This window comes from Mastomys coucha, unplaced genomic scaffold (assembly GCF_008632895.1).
Source record: "Mastomys coucha isolate ucsf_1 unplaced genomic scaffold, UCSF_Mcou_1 pScaffold14, whole genome shotgun sequence".
In the NCBI taxonomy this organism is placed as follows: domain Eukaryota; kingdom Metazoa; phylum Chordata; class Mammalia; order Rodentia; family Muridae; genus Mastomys; species Mastomys coucha.
In genome coordinates this window covers 98,169,324-98,185,633 of record NW_022196896.1, presented here as the reverse complement: position 1 = coordinate 98,185,633, position 16,310 = coordinate 98,169,324, and the positions used below count along the sequence as shown (strand labels likewise).

Genomic DNA, 16,310 nt, shown 5'->3' with positions numbered 1-16,310 from the left:
GTGTGTGTGTGTGTGTGTGTGTGTGTGTGTGTGTGTGTCACATCATACATGCCATGGTGTGAGAAGGTCAGCTTGGGAACTTTGGGAAGGTCATGGAACACTTGCCCCTCCCAAATCGAGAGGCTAATTAACATTCCTCAAACCACAGGATGGGAACCAATCTTCCGGATGGGGACACATCTGCAGGACAGACCTTTGCCCACCTTCAGACAAAGGAAGTCCTTCTTGCCACCTCATTTCCTGAAGACCAATCATTTTAAAAGTCTCACTGGTCTGCCAATCACATTGTGCCTAATGGCTGCTGCCCTGAAAACTATATAAAAGCTCACTGAACAAGTTGTGCAGGGTCGCCACCTCTCCTTCCACCCCAGTGCACTGGAACAATAAATTCCGCTTGCTTTTTGCATTGACTTAGGCTTCATGTGGTTCACTCAGGGGAGTCTCCAGTAAGCTAAGGCTCAACAGAGTGCATACCTACATGGAGATCAGAGGACAGTTGCCAGGAGTTCTACATCTATGTACATTCTAGAGACTGAACTCAGATTATCAGGCTCAGTGACAAATACCTGCTCAACCATATCTCTCAAGGAGAGAGTTCTGGAAGATCGGTAGGGAGGACCCAAGTGTTACTGAACCAAGTCCGTTTTGCCCGCCACATAAGATGTCAGACATTGAAACAATGAGGGTTTTATTTGTTTGATATTTAGATCGAGTTTTATAACTAGTCTCAGTGCCTGGAGCTCACTGTGTAGACCAGGCTCATAGGGGATTCACCACCATGCCTGTATTAAAATGATGAGCCCCACCCCAGTTTTGTTTTGTTTTGTTTTGTTTGTTTGTTTGTTTGATTTTCTAGTCAGGATTTCTCTGTGCAGCCCTGGTTGTCCTGTAATTTGCTCTGTAAACCAGGCTGGCCTCGAACTCAGAGATCTGCCTGCCTCTGCCTCCCAAGTGCTGGAATTACAGGTGCGTGCTACAATGCCTGTTGAAATGATGAATTTTTTCAAAATAGGAAGAGTTTATTCATGAGGGAGCCAAGTGTGGAGGGTCAGGAGAGCAGGCCTCAGCCATTCCCGTTCCAGGATACGGTTTAGGCTATTTATGGCTAACAGCACCTTATTAAATAAATGCATGGTATTCAAAATAGGAAAGGATCATATAGTATACATTTTCTTTTTTTTCTTTTCTTTTTTTTTTTTGAGACAGGGTTTCTCTGTATATCTCTGGCTGTCCTGAAACTCATTCTGTAGACCAGGCTGGCCTTGAACTCAGAAATCCGCCTGCCTCTGCCTCCCAAGTGCTGGGATTAAAGGCGTGAGCCACCACCGCCCGGCTGTATACATTTTCTTATATTTATTTATTGTGCATGTGTGAGTGGTCTGGGTGTGGGAAGGTGACTAGAAGTAAGGAAAATTGGAAAAAAAAATTTGTAGTCTGTCTATTCATAAATCAAAAATCCATGGCTCCTCCCCATTCAGAAAACATTGACAGTAGCATGTTTTAGATGTGGAGTTTTGGTCCTGTGGCTTTGACAGGTCAGCAGTATCAACCATATTGAGCTGTTCCCAGGTTCCTAGAAAACAGCTGTAGGCCTTATGACCCTATGGAGAGGTGTTAACTGGCACACAGCTCACGCAGCTGTAGGCCTATGACCCTATGGAGAGGTGTTAACTGGAACCCAGCTCACGAGGCTGTAGGCCTATGACCCTATGGAGAGGTGTTAACTGGAACCCAGCTCACGCAGCTGTAGGCCTTTGACCCTATGGAGAGGTGTTAACTGGCACCCAGCTCACGCAGCTGTAGGCCTATGACCCTATGGAGAGGTGTTAACTGGAACCCAGCTCACGAGCGTGGAGTGCTTAGCTACACAACGTCCACAGCTGATGATGACATTGAACACCTAGAAGCAAGCAGGAAGGCTTGCCCCCTCAGGCTCACGGGTGCAGTTCCATCAGCAAAAGCAGGGTCTGCTGAGGCTAGCGAGACCGTCATCAGTTTGACCTAGTCAGCTGAAAAGGCTCATTTCTCCATCAGCTCTGGCTACCAGCAACTAGACCCTCCTTTCTTAGACCGAGTGCCCCACAGGAGCGGCATCCGGTGGCCGAAGTCGTAAAGCCAACCCCCCTCCTCAAAGGTTCATGTGGGCTGAGACTTCTCTTTTAATGTATTGGATTTCTCTGTCTTGTCATTTGAGCCTGTCCTCCCCGCTTTGGGACGAGGCAGAGGCAGATGGCACTGAGAGGACCAGCTGTCTAGGAACAATGAAATATAATCCTATCTTTCCTGCCTCACGGCCTGTCTAATGGACAGAGAAAGCAAGCTTTGAGGGCACTGCAAGGCAATGCCCCTTCTGCTCCGATGCCCTTGACACTGGCCAGTCCAGGGATGTTTAGAGGGAACTCTGATCTTCCTTTGCATAATTGGCTGGCTGTCTTTCCCCCCCTCCCCCCCACCAACCGCTCCTTGCCAAGTCTCCTCAGTCTGTCTGCTATGGCCTTCTCCCTGCTGCTGCTGGACAGTAATGAACATCACTACTAGATAGAGAACAGAGGAGGGGAGGGCTGCTCCTCTGCACATTACTGTCTCCTTGAATCCTCATTTCCACACCACACTGGTGCTAGAGGAACTGTGTCATGGGCTAAATTTGGGTCTGATTGACTAGCAACTCCTTGAGAAACAATGGGACTTGGGAAGCAAATAGTCTTGGATTTAAATGTAGGTTTTCCACTCAGTTAGCGTGGTGTACCTCATAGAGTCTCACCTAATAGGCTTCTACTATAAATCCTCTTAGATGTTCTTCTGAACGATGCTGGATGGAGAACAGCAAGTCAGGGCCCATGGAAGAGACACGTCTAGAGAGTACCTTTCAACCCTTCAGAAGGCCTGGTCAGATACAGAGGGGCAGGGCTAGTGGATGATTTGGTTTTATTCTGTCTTCATTGAATTCAGTGTTTTTCAAATATATATGCGAGTCAAAGCACCTTATTAAATAAATGCGTGGGATTCAAAATAGGAAAGGATCAGATAGTATACATTTTCTTATATTTATTTATTGTGCATGCGTGTGCACATACGTTCATGCTACTGGGAGAGTTGGCCACCTGCCTCCACCACGTGAATCCTGGGAATGAAACTTAGATTTTTACGCTTGCCAGCAGGAGCCCTCTATTCACTGAGACCTCTAGCTAGGCCATAAGTGGCTTTTTTCTGGATAAGATGTAATGCCGTTTCTAGATTTAAAAAAGACACTATGCCACCTACAAAACTTGGCTTCCTCATGCCTCTTCTGTGCACTTGAACTCTTCAAACCCATTGGCGGATGCTCAGTGTAGAAAGGACTACATAGGACATGGATGAACTCAGGTTCTAGTGTCTAAGGAGCTACTACACCAGTAGTGAAGGACACCCTGCACTTAGCGATGTAGCAGCATACAGACAGTAACTACAGCATTGTTCATGAAGGAGCTAAGGGAGTTCAAGGGAGGGCAGAAGCCATTACCTCCAGTTAAGCTGGAAGAGGTGGTGGCATTTGAGCTCAATCTTGAAGGCTAAGTAGGATGTTGATGTAGAGGAATGCAGACGTCATCATTCTTGGTCCAAGGCATGGAGGGCCAACACATAACTAGAGGATGGTGGGTGTCTCAGCTCTGCAGTCTCAACATTCAGGGACTTAGGAAGAAGAAACAGGAGGATTGCCGCTAGTTCCAGGACAGCTTGGGCTACAATAGGAAGAACGTATTCAAAACAAAGGGGTGGGGAGATCCTGCCATTTGCAATAGTGCAGATGAACACAGAGGTCATTGTTTTATGATTTAAAAGGGATAAGCCAGATACGCAAAGACAAATACTGTCTGCCTTCATTTTCATTTGGACTTAGAAGCGGCAAACTTATAAAAGCAGAGAGTAGAGCTGTGCTATCAAAAGTTGGAGTGGTGATCAGGGAGACACTAGTGAAAAAAATACAGTGTTTTAATTTTTTTTTAAGACTTATTTTATTTTTATGTGTTAGTGTTCTGCTGGCATGCATATTTGTACGCCATGTGCACATCTGGTGCCGACAGAGGTCAGACGAGAACATCAGATCACTTGGAACTGGAGTTTTACACATGGTTGAGAGCCACCATGTGTGTGCTAGGAACTGAGCCTGGGCCCCCTGCAAGAGCACGAAGTGCCCTTGACTGCTGAGCCAGCTCCCCGGCCGTGGAAAATACAGTGCTTTGATTTTGTGCAGGAGAAAAGTGGTCTGTGTTAGTTAGGGTTTCTATGGCTGTAGAAAGGCGCCATGACCACAGCAACTCTTATAGAGGAAATCTTTTAACTGGGGCTGGCTTACAGCTCAGAGGGTTATTAGTCCATTGTCACCATGGCAGGAACCATGGCGGCATGCAGGCAGACGTGGGGCTGGAGAAGGAGCTGAGAGTTCCACAGCTGGTACAGGCTCCAGGCCTGGCTTGAACTTCTGAAACTTCACCCTCCCCTCACTCAAGTCACACTTCCTCCAACAAGGCCACACCCCCAATCATTGCGCTCCCCAAGTGCCTGTGGGGGTGGGGTGGGGGACATTTTCATTCAAATCACCACAGGGCCTAAGGAGCTTAAATCAGACGTGAGATGACTTTGTTTTCTCTCTCTTTCACACTGTTGTGTTAACTTTTGTATCAGTTCTAATCTGATTTGGCCACCTGAAGGGAAGAACCTCCCCCACCCACCCACCCACCCAACCCTCTCCTCCCGCCCCCAAATGTAGCTGTGAACATCCCCCTGAAGTTCATTTCAGTCACACTAATTGGCTTGGGTTCCCAGGTGTTTCCCAGAATTTATTCTGCGTTATTCTTTCCGCTGTATTTTTGCTGCTTCCCTCATTCTTAACATTCACGGGCCACAAAGCGCCGTTATGGGAAAACAGGCGGAAGTGAAGACAGTGAAACCTAATGTCTGGTGCTTAATGGAGTGCAATTCTCTGAGGAAAGTTCTTTCACTGATTTTGAATTTTTATTTTCAAGTTGTGTCGAGCTTAAAAAGCAAGTCCCAGCACTTGGGAGGTAGAGGCAGGCAGATTTCTGAGTTTGAGGCCAGCCTGGTCTACACAGTGAGTTCCGGGATAGCCCGGGCTATTCAGAGAAACCCTGTCTCGAAAAACCCAAAACAAAACAAAAACAAAAAATCAAAACCTCCCACAAATCGTTAAAATTTAAGAGTTCTAGAAGCACATCAGAACTTGCTTCTTTCTAGTGTGAAGAAATAGTTTTTTTTGTTTTGTTTTTGTTTTTTTGTTTTTGTTTGTTTTTTGAGCACTATGTATGTTTAAGGGGAATTCAGTCTCCTCTGACCAGTCATTCTATTAAATCCAATTTTCAGTTCCATTCTACTCAGGCTTTTTTTTTTTTTTTAAACAAGAAACAAAACTTCCAGGTATTATTATGTCAAAAGAAGATAAAAATAGTGGATGAAATGGATGCGTGAAAGCTTGACCCTATTCGTCTGTGTGCCGGTTATTTATAGTAGGGGAGGTTGGGACTCTAGGGTGTGTCACCAGTCAGCTGGTGAGGGTGAGTAGTTAAGAAGTTCGTCCCTAGGGGCCTTTATTCTTTACTCTACAGTGCTTGGCAGCAGCAAGAAGAGATGCAGGTCGGCAGAGCACCAGTTGCATCCTCTAATGTTACTGTGTGGGTACAGGACCCAGGTATGGGATTCTTGACTCTTGGTAGTCAACTAGCCACGGCTCAGCCTGGAGGTTGAGACTCTTGACTCTGAAAACGTGACAGCTCTCTGGAACTGTTGTGACAGGAGACTATGGGTCGTCATTTCTGGCTCCTACAGACTTTTATACCCTTCCTCCCCTGTCAATATTTATTTATTTATTTTTATGTGATCGGTGTTTGCCTGCACATATGTCTGTGTATCACATGCATGCAGTGCCCTCAATGGCCAGAAGAGGGCACCAGAGCCCCTGGAATGGAAAGTTAGAGATGTGAGCTGCCAAGCTGAGCACCAAATCCAGAAGACCTTTCTGTAAAAACAGCAAGTACCCCTAACCACTGAGCCAACCTCTCAGCCCTTACTGGCTCTCTCTTACTGACGCCGGTTCTGTCCTGACTGCTCTGGGACATTTTATTACAGAACTCTTTCCCGTAGTCAGCCATGGCCAGGACTTGGGGTGCTCGTAGCAATAAACAGGAGTCGGGGAGGGGAGATGTGTCACCATGTGAACTGTTTTTGGGGTGGCTAGGATTATCTAAGCCCAGCATCCCTTGTCACTGGGGATGGAATCTTGGAGGGTGGATGAGATCTCCGTTGGAGTTAGCAGGATTCGGGGCTGGATATACACTGGCAGCTGTGAGTGATCTGACCTCAGTACTGGGAACTAAACGCAGGTCTTGAGCAAGAGCAGTGGGTACTCTCAGCTGCGGAGCCACCTCTGCAGCCCCTCGGTATTGTTTCTTAACTATATCTACCCTGGCCGGGAGGAGGGCGCGTATGCTGACTTCCCATCTGAAGGCCACAGAAACAACTGAGCCTCATAGTAAGCCATTGTGGTGTCGATAGTATTGCAGATGAGGCACAGGCAGTGAAGCAGGCAGGCAGTGGGACTGGACCCCAGACCTAGGCAGACAGTCTGGCTCAGCCCAGTGTGTTGTGTTGAGTTGTCACTTGAGCACTCTAAGGTCTTCCTGCTGAAAAGACTGTGGTGGAGTGTTTCCCTTACAGTTTCCTATCCAGGCTGGGGGACAGGGGGGTCGTCTTAGATATGCTTTAATGTGATGCCAAGATGAGGCCAGGATTGCATATTATTTATTTTTAAATTAAAGAAATCAGGTGTATGGGGGTTTTGACTACACTCGTGTCTGTGTATCATGTGCATGCAGTGCCCCCAGAGGCCAGAAGAGGGCATCAGCGCTCCTTGGTACTGGAGTTTCCGAGGGCTGTGCCCTAACAGGCGGTGCTGTAATTCAAACTTCAGTTGGGCCCTCTGGAGGAGCAGCTAGGGCTCCCGTGACTTCCGGACGACTTAGTTAACTGCCTTCCCTCCTAAGACCTCCTCTGTTTTTGATTCTAGGCATCACACACATATACACATGCCGTTGGCTCTTTTATTTTTATTAGTATTATTTTTTAAGGACTGCCTTAGAGTAGCAGAAATCCTCACGGCGTGTCCTCAGATACAGTCTCAGACGCAGTCATGACAAAGCACACTATATTTTGTTAGCCTCTCTTTTTCAGAGTGGGGTCTTTTGATGCATGCGAGTGGCCGCTAAGCTGCTTTTCCCTGGCCAGGCATGGCAAGTCTGTTTGGAAAGGAACTTAGCAGGGAATGGATGGCGCTGTGGAAACCTTTTCAGTTACAGGAGCCAAGATATTGAATAGCTGAGTCCTATCAAACGTTTAAAATGCTGCTCTCTGCAGCTGCCTGAAGGCAGTTGTGTATTTTCTAAGAAAGGAAAAGGCGTTCACTATAAAGTGAGCATCTTTACAGAGAAGTCTCCTTCAAAGCAAATTCCGTTGACGCCTGAAGACAGTGGGTCTCAGCCTTCCCAGTGCTGTGACCCTTTAACACAGCTCCTCATGTGTGGCCACCCCCACCGTAACATTATTCTGTTGCCACTTCAGACCTGTAATTTGCTCTTCGTATGAGTCATAGTGTAAACATCTGCTGTGCAGGACATCTGGTATGTGCCATCAGAGAATGCTCTGGGCAGTGAAGACCTAAGAGGCAGATTCTGCCTTAGGATCAACATGAAGCCCAGATTACCCAAAAGCTGATAAAAGAATTTCCAGAATGGTAACCTTTTAATGGATCCCCGTGTGCCCACACAGTTTACCATGTCAAGAGTGACGCTAAGATATGGTATGGGGAACACGGGTAGGAATCAGGATGCTCGGGATTCCTAGATCCCTATGTATCATCCCAATAACAAACTGAAATGTAGATTCTTGCTATTTTTTTTTCATGAGCTTTGGAGTAAAACTTAGGTTCAAACACCATTTCCAATATTTACTACCTGGAATAAAGTAGGTTCATCATATAAACTATTTGAGCCTTAGTTCTTCATCTATAAATTGCTCCAAACACATGGGTTTTATTAGGTCTTCGTTGTAGGCAGGCATTGACATATTCTTTCTTTTGTGCATGCGTGCGTGCGTGCGTGTGTGTGTGTGCGTGCGTGTGTGTGTGTGTGTGTGTGTGTACACATGCTGATGTGAGCAGTCTTCCTCAGTCACTTTTGATCTTAGTCATAAAGGTAGGCGTCCCAGTTGAAGCCAGAGCTCACCAGTTTAGCTGGTCTAGTTATCCAGGAACATGTTTATCCCCCTCAATATTTCTGCCTGTGAGCACTGGTATTATAGACCTACCTCTACACCCACTGGGCATCTGCAGGGTGCTGGGGATCTGAACTCTGGCCCTCGAGCTTGTGTGCTAAGTACTTTACCTGCTGAGACAACCTACGTCCTACTAGTTTAGACCTTACGTCTTGACAGCAGTCTTACATGGACATTTTACCACTGCTGACCACATTTTCAGGTAAGGTCCCTGCACTGGAGAGAACTAACCATCAGAAAGTCTAAGTCATATTCAGATATGACATCACCTGGAAGCAGAGAGAATCTCCAGCAGTGACAGCTGATGGCGTTCCCGTCAACTCTGCCTCATCTCTGTCCCCTTTTCTTTTAGGATTATGTTATAATTAGTGAAGAGAAGAACCACGTTCAGGCACCACGCGGATCAGAGTTGCGATAGGGGTTTTAGGCCAGAGGGTGTGAGTAAATATGAGTTTTATCTCTTTACAGGAGTGGCAAAGACTCAACTATGATATCTACACCCTGCGGCAGATCCGCAGGGAAGTGAGGAGCCGATGGAGGCGGATCTTAGAAGACTTGGGTGAGTCTGAGAGAGAATGCGAAACCGTAAAAATGACTGGTCACATGCTTTTCGCTTTTTCCCCTGTCTTGGTGTGGCCAGGCTGTCTCAGACCCGCCAGCCATGGAGTAATGACATGGAGACTTTTTATTCCGAAAGCTTAGCTTAGGCACATTCCCAGCCGGCTCTTTTACTTAGATTGGCCATTTATACTAATGTACGTCTGCCATGTGGCTCGTTACCTCCTGAGTTCCAGTACTTGCTTTTTCTCCCGACTCAAGACTCTGCCAGAGTTCTTTCCTCTTCTCAGAAGGCCTGTCTGACCCCTCCTGTTCTGCAGTAGGCCACTTAGCTCTTTATTAAATCAGTTGGAAGGTGATGGAGAAGATGTCTACAAAACGCTGAGACAGGTGATGCTTCATTACACAGTGCTCACGAGATTACCTCAACAATCTTTTTATCAAAAGATTGTCAGCCACTGACTGACTAATTAAATTACCTTGTCCTGATCAGGTCCTCAGTTTTTCTTTTATGCTGCCAAGCATGAACCTTGATATTTCTGTTGTCACCAGTCCATGTTGCTTGGCCATCTGACTTCATCTTGTCCCCAAGTACAAGACACCGGGTAGTGAAGTCATATGGGTGTTACTGCTGACTGTTTTTGTCATTTATTGATTGGGTTAGACGGAGAATGATTGTCCAAGTAGTAATAGCTTTATAAATACGGCAAGTGTAGGATGCCGTCCCGCAGCTCCTACTTGCGTGGGGTTCCACGAACCGAGGATTTGGAAACCTGTAATGGGTGATAGAGAAAAGAGACAGACGCCAGGAGAAATGGTCTCATCAAGGCGCAACTTTACTTAGTGAACACGGAATATATATATACTTAGATAAGCACAGCCATGCATTTTACATTCAGGTGAGAACAGACATTCGGCAGGATCAAAGCTAAAACTCTAACACAAAGGATTCCAGGACGGGATAGAGAGATCAAAGGTTCACGGCTTCCTAGGGACCTGGTATCTGGTCCTTGAATCATTTACATAGGCTCCAAACCCCCAGCGAGCTAAGTCTCTGGTTTCAGATTTGAGTTCTTCCAAGAACACAGCAGGGCCACCACAGGCAAGTGAGAGAAATATTGTTTGTAAGAGATATTAAGACACCGAAGAAGCAAAGGAGAAAAGGTTGCAGGAGTGGGAAAATACACTTGGCATTATGGTAGACACTGAGTAGTGGCCTTCCTTAATTCTACTAGGGTTGAATAAATATGTCCCCACATCATAAAATAGGCTTGCTCTAGTGTTCAAAACTAAGTGATCACCCTTAGAGTTTTGATATTCTGTTGTGAGGTAACATGATCGTCTGGCATTATAGATTTTCAGAGCTGGGTAACAGGTGACAGCCCTTGCTGTCTTAGTTGGGATCGGTGGGGTGAGGTGGGTTCTCTGCCCTCTTAACTCGCTCAGTGTTGCTGTGGGCTAATAGTTGACTTTTCGCAAGTCAGTCTGAGCAGTTCCATTGTTTGAGTCTTTTCTGTCTTTGGGAAAGTTAATTTTCCACCAGTTGACTAGATTACTGTGAGGATGAAAATGGGGGCTTGGAGATGTAGGGTCCTCCGACATCTGAGGCGACACCTGAACAGGCTGGGGATTGATGTAGGGATTCCAGGACAAGACAGCTAACAAAATGCCATGAGCAGTCAGGGACCAGGCCTCCTTTTAATTTTTTTTTTTTAGGCTTAAAACTTTATTTCCTGCCAGGGAGCCCCTTATAAAGGAGCCTGTGGACCAGGGGGAGGCAGGCTGCACAGGGCCCATTGTAGCAACCGGAAGCAGACCTAGCCGACCAGGGGCACCAGCTGCTCTGACAAGTCACTCACATTTGGACCTAAAGGGTTCTATCCCCAGCATGAGGCCTCCTGGGCTGGAAACAAGTGGGATTCATGTCACCCGATTCACAGGGGATCCGCTCTGCACATTAGTGCCATTCAGCTCCTGCTAGCCAGGGCCCAGATTAGCAGTGATGAGGCACACACTATGCTGGTATGTCTCTAGCAGACACAGAAAGAGCACAGCCAGCCTTCCCAGTCCATTCCAGGCCAGCAGAGAAGGTTCCAAGTCTCTTGGCATGCAGCACTTCTCATAACACCGCCATACCCTACTTTGGGATACAACTACCAGCCAGAAAACAGCTTCAAATCCAGTTCTGAACCCTACTTTGCCTTGTGGGTTCTCGTCCTCACTGTGCCCTGGGCATGGGGAGTAGCCCAGTGATGGTGGCAGGAGACACTCTAAAGGCAGGCAGGCCTTCCCAGGATGGCAATGGGGATGCCTCCCTTAACGGAGGGAGAAGGTAACAAGAAAAGCCATGGAAAATGGAATAGTTTTAAGTGAAGAGCCTCCCTCTCACACAGTGTGGGAAGAAGCACACAGTGTAGGAAGCAGCACACAGTGGTGCCCTCGATCTCAGTGAAAACTAGACAGAATCCACACAGACTCCTTTGTTTTGTTTTATTTTTCAAGACAGGGTTTCTCCGTGTAGCCCTGGCTGTCCTGGAACTTACTTTGTAGACCAGGCTATCCTGGAACTCAGAGATCTCTCCCTGCCTCTGCCTCCCGCGTTACGGGATTAGAGGCGTGCGCCACCACACCGGGCAGGATCCCTTCCCAATCGCAGGGATCATGTCACAGGATGGGCACTTCCCCGTGATGACTTCACATTTCTCTGTCTTAGGTTTTCAGAGGGAAGCCGACTCGTTGTTGTCAGTGACCAAACTCAGCACCATGAGTGATTCTAAGAACACCAGGAAAGCCCGGGAGATGCTGTTAAAGCTGGCTGAAGAGACCTCCATCTTCCCAGCCAGCTGGGAACTCTCCGAGAGGTATCTCTTGATTGTGGTAAGTGGGCGGCTTCCTTATCGGGCCCTGTTTGGCTTGGCTTTCACCTTTTCTTTTATTTCCGGGGACACACATCCTGGACTCACCAACTCCACCAGGACACCATGGCGCATGCTGCCAATTGTGTGCCCCTGTGGCCGGCAGCACCTGAGCCACCTGAAAAGGCTTTGAGAAGGATTTCTGGATCTCACCTAAAGCTGTTGAGGCTCAGGCTGTGGCCAGAGTCTGTTTTTTTCTTTTTGGATGAGTCCTACTGTGTGGTTAGTTTCAACCTTAGGCCAGATGCTAAAGTATCTACCCAGCTTAAGGTCGACAAGATTGGTGGAGGGGCTGTGGAGATAGTTTAGTTTGTCCTCCAGCACCCACTTAAAAAGCCTGACATGCTGGCAGTGCTTGTGAACTCAGGGCTGGGACACAGAGAAATGGGCAGATGGCTTAGGCTTGCCAGCCTGGATGGTCAGGTGCCTCGAAGCTCCCAGTGAGGGACTCCATTTCAAAAAACAGTGAAACAAAGGTCGGGCAGTTCTCAAGGAACAACAATGAAGGTTGACCTGGCCTTTGCATAAACACAGGCTCACCTGAACACACACACACACACACTCCTGCACATACGTATGCTCACATTACAAAATATTGGTGGAAATATCTCAGATAATATAAATAAAGACATAAGGCGAGTCTCTAAGACTTGAAATTTGTGGCGAATGTTTTACTTGCCTGGTGTTATTTCTAAGGCGGGCCTTATTATCTATTACATTTTCTCATCCATATGGCTTGGTTTCTAACTTGGCAAGTCTCCTTGTCTCTTTTCTTCTCAAACGCAGGACCGGCTCATTGCTCTGGACGCTGCCGAGGACTTCTTTAAGATTGCTAGCCAAATGTACCCCAAGAGACCCGGGGTCCCATGCCTGGTGGACGGCCAGAGAAAACTGCACTACCTTCCATTTCCAAGCCCCTGAAAAGAGGCCCAGAAGAACAGAGTCCTTTCTTCACAACACGGGAATTTACCAAAGTTGGCCTGGGGTTTCGTCCGAGTGAGCCAGGAGAAGGCCTTCTCCAGTCGAACACTCTCGTGACTCCTACGAAATGACAGGTCTTCCTCAGGACCTTCACCTAAGGATGCTCTGGTTACATTAAAACACCCGGTGGCCGCCATGCATCCAGAAAGGAAGGTTAAAGAGTTGGTGGGTGGGTAGTTCTTCCCAGATAGTCAGGTTCCCAAGAAACCGTGGCCTCATTGGTTATATAAGCTACAGTGGTTCATTCTGTGGAGGGCTGGTGTTTTCTAATCAACAGAACGGTATGCCTAATAGAGAAGGGTGTAACAGAGCCCTCAACTACATCACCAACTTTGAGGTACTCATTATTAAGTGTAATATATTAGATAAGGTGCCCCAGATTTCATAAAACCCTAGGCCTCTTGTGACCTCTGTTTGATTCAGAAACACCTGCAGCCGCTGAGGTGCTGTTTGGGGCATCCCTTTGAGCATCAGGCAGGGTTATTTTAGAAGGATAGGTGAGCCAGACAATAGAAGTGTGCAGACGTTCAGCCCAGATAACAGAACTTCCCGAGGCCAAGTGTCTTCGTCTGAAACTCGAGCACCCGGAGTCCTCATCATTAATCCCCAGCCCTGAAGTTACTCAGTTGACTCAATTTTTTTTTTTTTACGTTTCCCATTTCTGATACATTTATGAAGAATAGCACCTGTGAACTGGAATGTCTGGCCTCTACTTTTCTGTCTTAATTCTGTGTCCTGATTATCAGCTGAGGGTTGCAGCTGCCTAGGGACCTTTTGGTGCAGACTTGCAGATAGGCAGGCAGTGGCGTCTGCTGACAGAGGTCACTGCTGGGTCTCCACTCTGAAGGTGGTTTTCATACTGGACCTATGCTAATGGTGCAGCTTGCGCACAGAATGAGAAGGCCCGCTTCCCAAGATCATAAGGAGCTTGCCATAAGGGAGTTTCGTTGAAAAGCCTTTAAAGACGTGTGGGATTTATCTGTAGACTTCTGAGAACAATAGAAATATTTTTATTTTTTAATGATTTTTACACTTCTGACTTCAGGTGGAAAATAAATTTGTATTAGTCTGTTCAGGGGATTGCAACTTGAAAAATTTCATATCCTGAGGGTTTTTTTTTTTTTTTTTGCTTACATACTCCATGTTTAAAATATTTACTAGGAAAGGAAATACATGTCCTCCATTCATTAATATATTGTAGACTAACTTAACAGATGCATTTCAGGAAAATTCTTCCTGGTTTAATAAGTAAGGTAAAAGTTTTATTTTATTTTATTTTTTTAGTATTTAGTGCATATTCTCTACTTCATGTTGTTTAAAATTAGCCTACAAATATTTTCAGTCACTTCTGTGGGCTATTAGAAGATAAAAAAACAATAAAATAAACAAAAGACACCTTAGAATGTTGTATTGTTTCAATCTCTCAGCATTTGTTTTGGCATTTGTCTTCTTTGATGTCAAAGTAGATGAAGTTGTCTAGGTCTGTGCATTGCAAACCCCTCACCATACCTTTTCTTTGGTAACAAACAAATAAGAATAAAATTAACTCTGTGGTAACTAAAATACATGCAATTACCCAGGAGTTGTTTCCCCCAGGAATTAAAAGACTTCTCTCTGTGCCTTTAAGTTGAATGTGTGTTATATTTCTGATAAATGAGAAGAAACTCTGGTGTTTCTTCCATCATTCCTTTAAGTTAAAGGGAGAAGAGGCTGAGAGGCAGATGGATTTAAGGACCTTCTGTGCGCCCCCTCCCCCAATCCAGTCTAGGAGTAGACAAATGCTCAAATGAGTAAACAGTGTGAGAGGCTCAGGCTGACTGAAGTGGGTGGGCCCTTCAGGACTCACAGGCTTCTCAGCAGGACCAGGGGCTGCAGATGGGTTGGGAGGCCACAGGGCTCCCCTACTTTAATCAGCATCTCTCTCTCTTTTTTTTTTGTTTGTTTTTTCGAGACAGGGTTTCTCTGTGTAGCCCCGGCTGTCCTGGAACTCACTCTGTAGACCGGGCTGGCCTCCAGAAATCCGCCTGCCTCTGCCTCCCAAGTGCTGAGATTAAAGGTGTGCACCACCACCGCCGCCCGGCTAATCGGCATCTCTTTGTGGACCGTTTCAGTTCTTCCCAGATTCATCTGTGTGCCGGGTGGTTTTCAGTGGTAGATGGGAACAGATTTCTTCTACTGGTCATCAGGGGAAAAAAAAAATCCCTGTAACTATCAGGTCACATACCTGCGTTCATATTTCCCAGATGATTCTGGACAGGACAGTAAAGTATTTCGTAGGGAAAACATTTACCGTGGTGATGAGGAATGCGTTCGTGGGACACTGGTGTCACCGAGAAGCTCCCTGATGCCTCTCCAGGCCACAGGAGCGATTTCACTGATAGCGAAGGTATAGAAAGGTAGAGGCCAGGTGACAGCACTCCATTGTCTGGACAAATTGTGGATACAGTTATCATCAGGCAAGGCCTGCAGAGAGCTTTGGAGACAGCTAATAGAACATGACGGATTCGATGGATCAATAGGAAGAATCAAGGTTGGGTCACAGCCATTCTAATAAAAGATGATCTCCAGTTTACTAGGGCTTGGTTACTTTTGAAACCCGTAAGCTATTGACCAAAAGACAGGATGGATCCCCAAGAAAGAGGACTTAGGATCCATCCCAGGAGTATTAATTCCCTATGGTTGTGTGGAGGGAAGAGTAGAACCTACGTACTCCCAAGTATGTAGCGAGCTACAAGGTCCAGGTTGCCTTGACCCTTGGGGATTAGTGCGTAGTTGTCAACTCGTTTTTTGGAAAGGAACATCTGAGACGTTGTACATGGCTTCTCCCCTGAGACTTATTAACACTGAATTCATAATCTACCTCATTGACATCTCCCCACTTCCAGAATAAATAATCGGGCCGAACGTACTTGGGTCTTGTCTTGTAGGTAAAGCACTGTCTTAATGAGAAAGACAAATGGTCCTGAAAATTCTCCACCTACGGCCAAGACAGAAGACTATAAAATAACTACGCTATCCTAGGGAGATGGCAAACATTACCTTTCTAAAGACTTATGTAAGTTATAAAGTATATAAATGTGTCTGTGTGGATGCTTTGTCTGCGTGTATGTAAGTGTATTGTGTGCATGCTTGGTACCTGAGGAAGCCAGAGAGAGTGCCAAATCCCCAGAAACTGGAGTTATAAGACTGTTGTAAGCTGAGCTATGGGTGCTGGGGACTCTGGTTCTCTGTGGAAATGCTAGGACTCTTAACCACTGAGCCATCTTTCCAGCCGCAGCCGACTAATTAATGAAAGTCCCTACTGAAGTCTACAGCTTATTCAGTTATATTTTTAGCAAACATAGTTTTGTTCCAAGTCCCCATCTAGGCCACCAAATCGCATTTACTTTGGTTGTCATGAGTCAGTAGACTCCTTTTGGTCCTGGCAGTTTCCTAGACTCTCCATCTCTCAGTGTTCCTGGCAGTCTTGAAAAGCACTGGCTGATCATTGAGAGGAGGGACTGGAGAGCTGGCTCAGGGTTCTAGTTGCTTTTGCAG

At 46.4% G+C, this 16,310-nt stretch overlaps 1 protein-coding gene across 1 annotated transcript in view; it reads left to right on the top strand.

Annotated features, from left to right (window-relative positions):
• The window catches only part of Mreg (melanoregulin), a 61,104-nt gene extending 46,705 nt beyond the window's left edge, over positions 1-14,399 (top strand). Inside the window, exons 3-5 of the mRNA XM_031367869.1 lie at positions 8,788-8,878; positions 11,591-11,754; positions 12,579-14,399. Coding sequence (XP_031223729.1) covers positions 8,788-8,878; positions 11,591-11,754; positions 12,579-12,713 — 390 coding nt within the window. The 3' untranslated portion in view covers positions 12,714-14,399. The remainder of the gene's footprint in view (positions 1-8,787; positions 8,879-11,590; positions 11,755-12,578) is intronic.
• Positions 14,400-16,310: the final 1,911 nt, after the last annotated feature.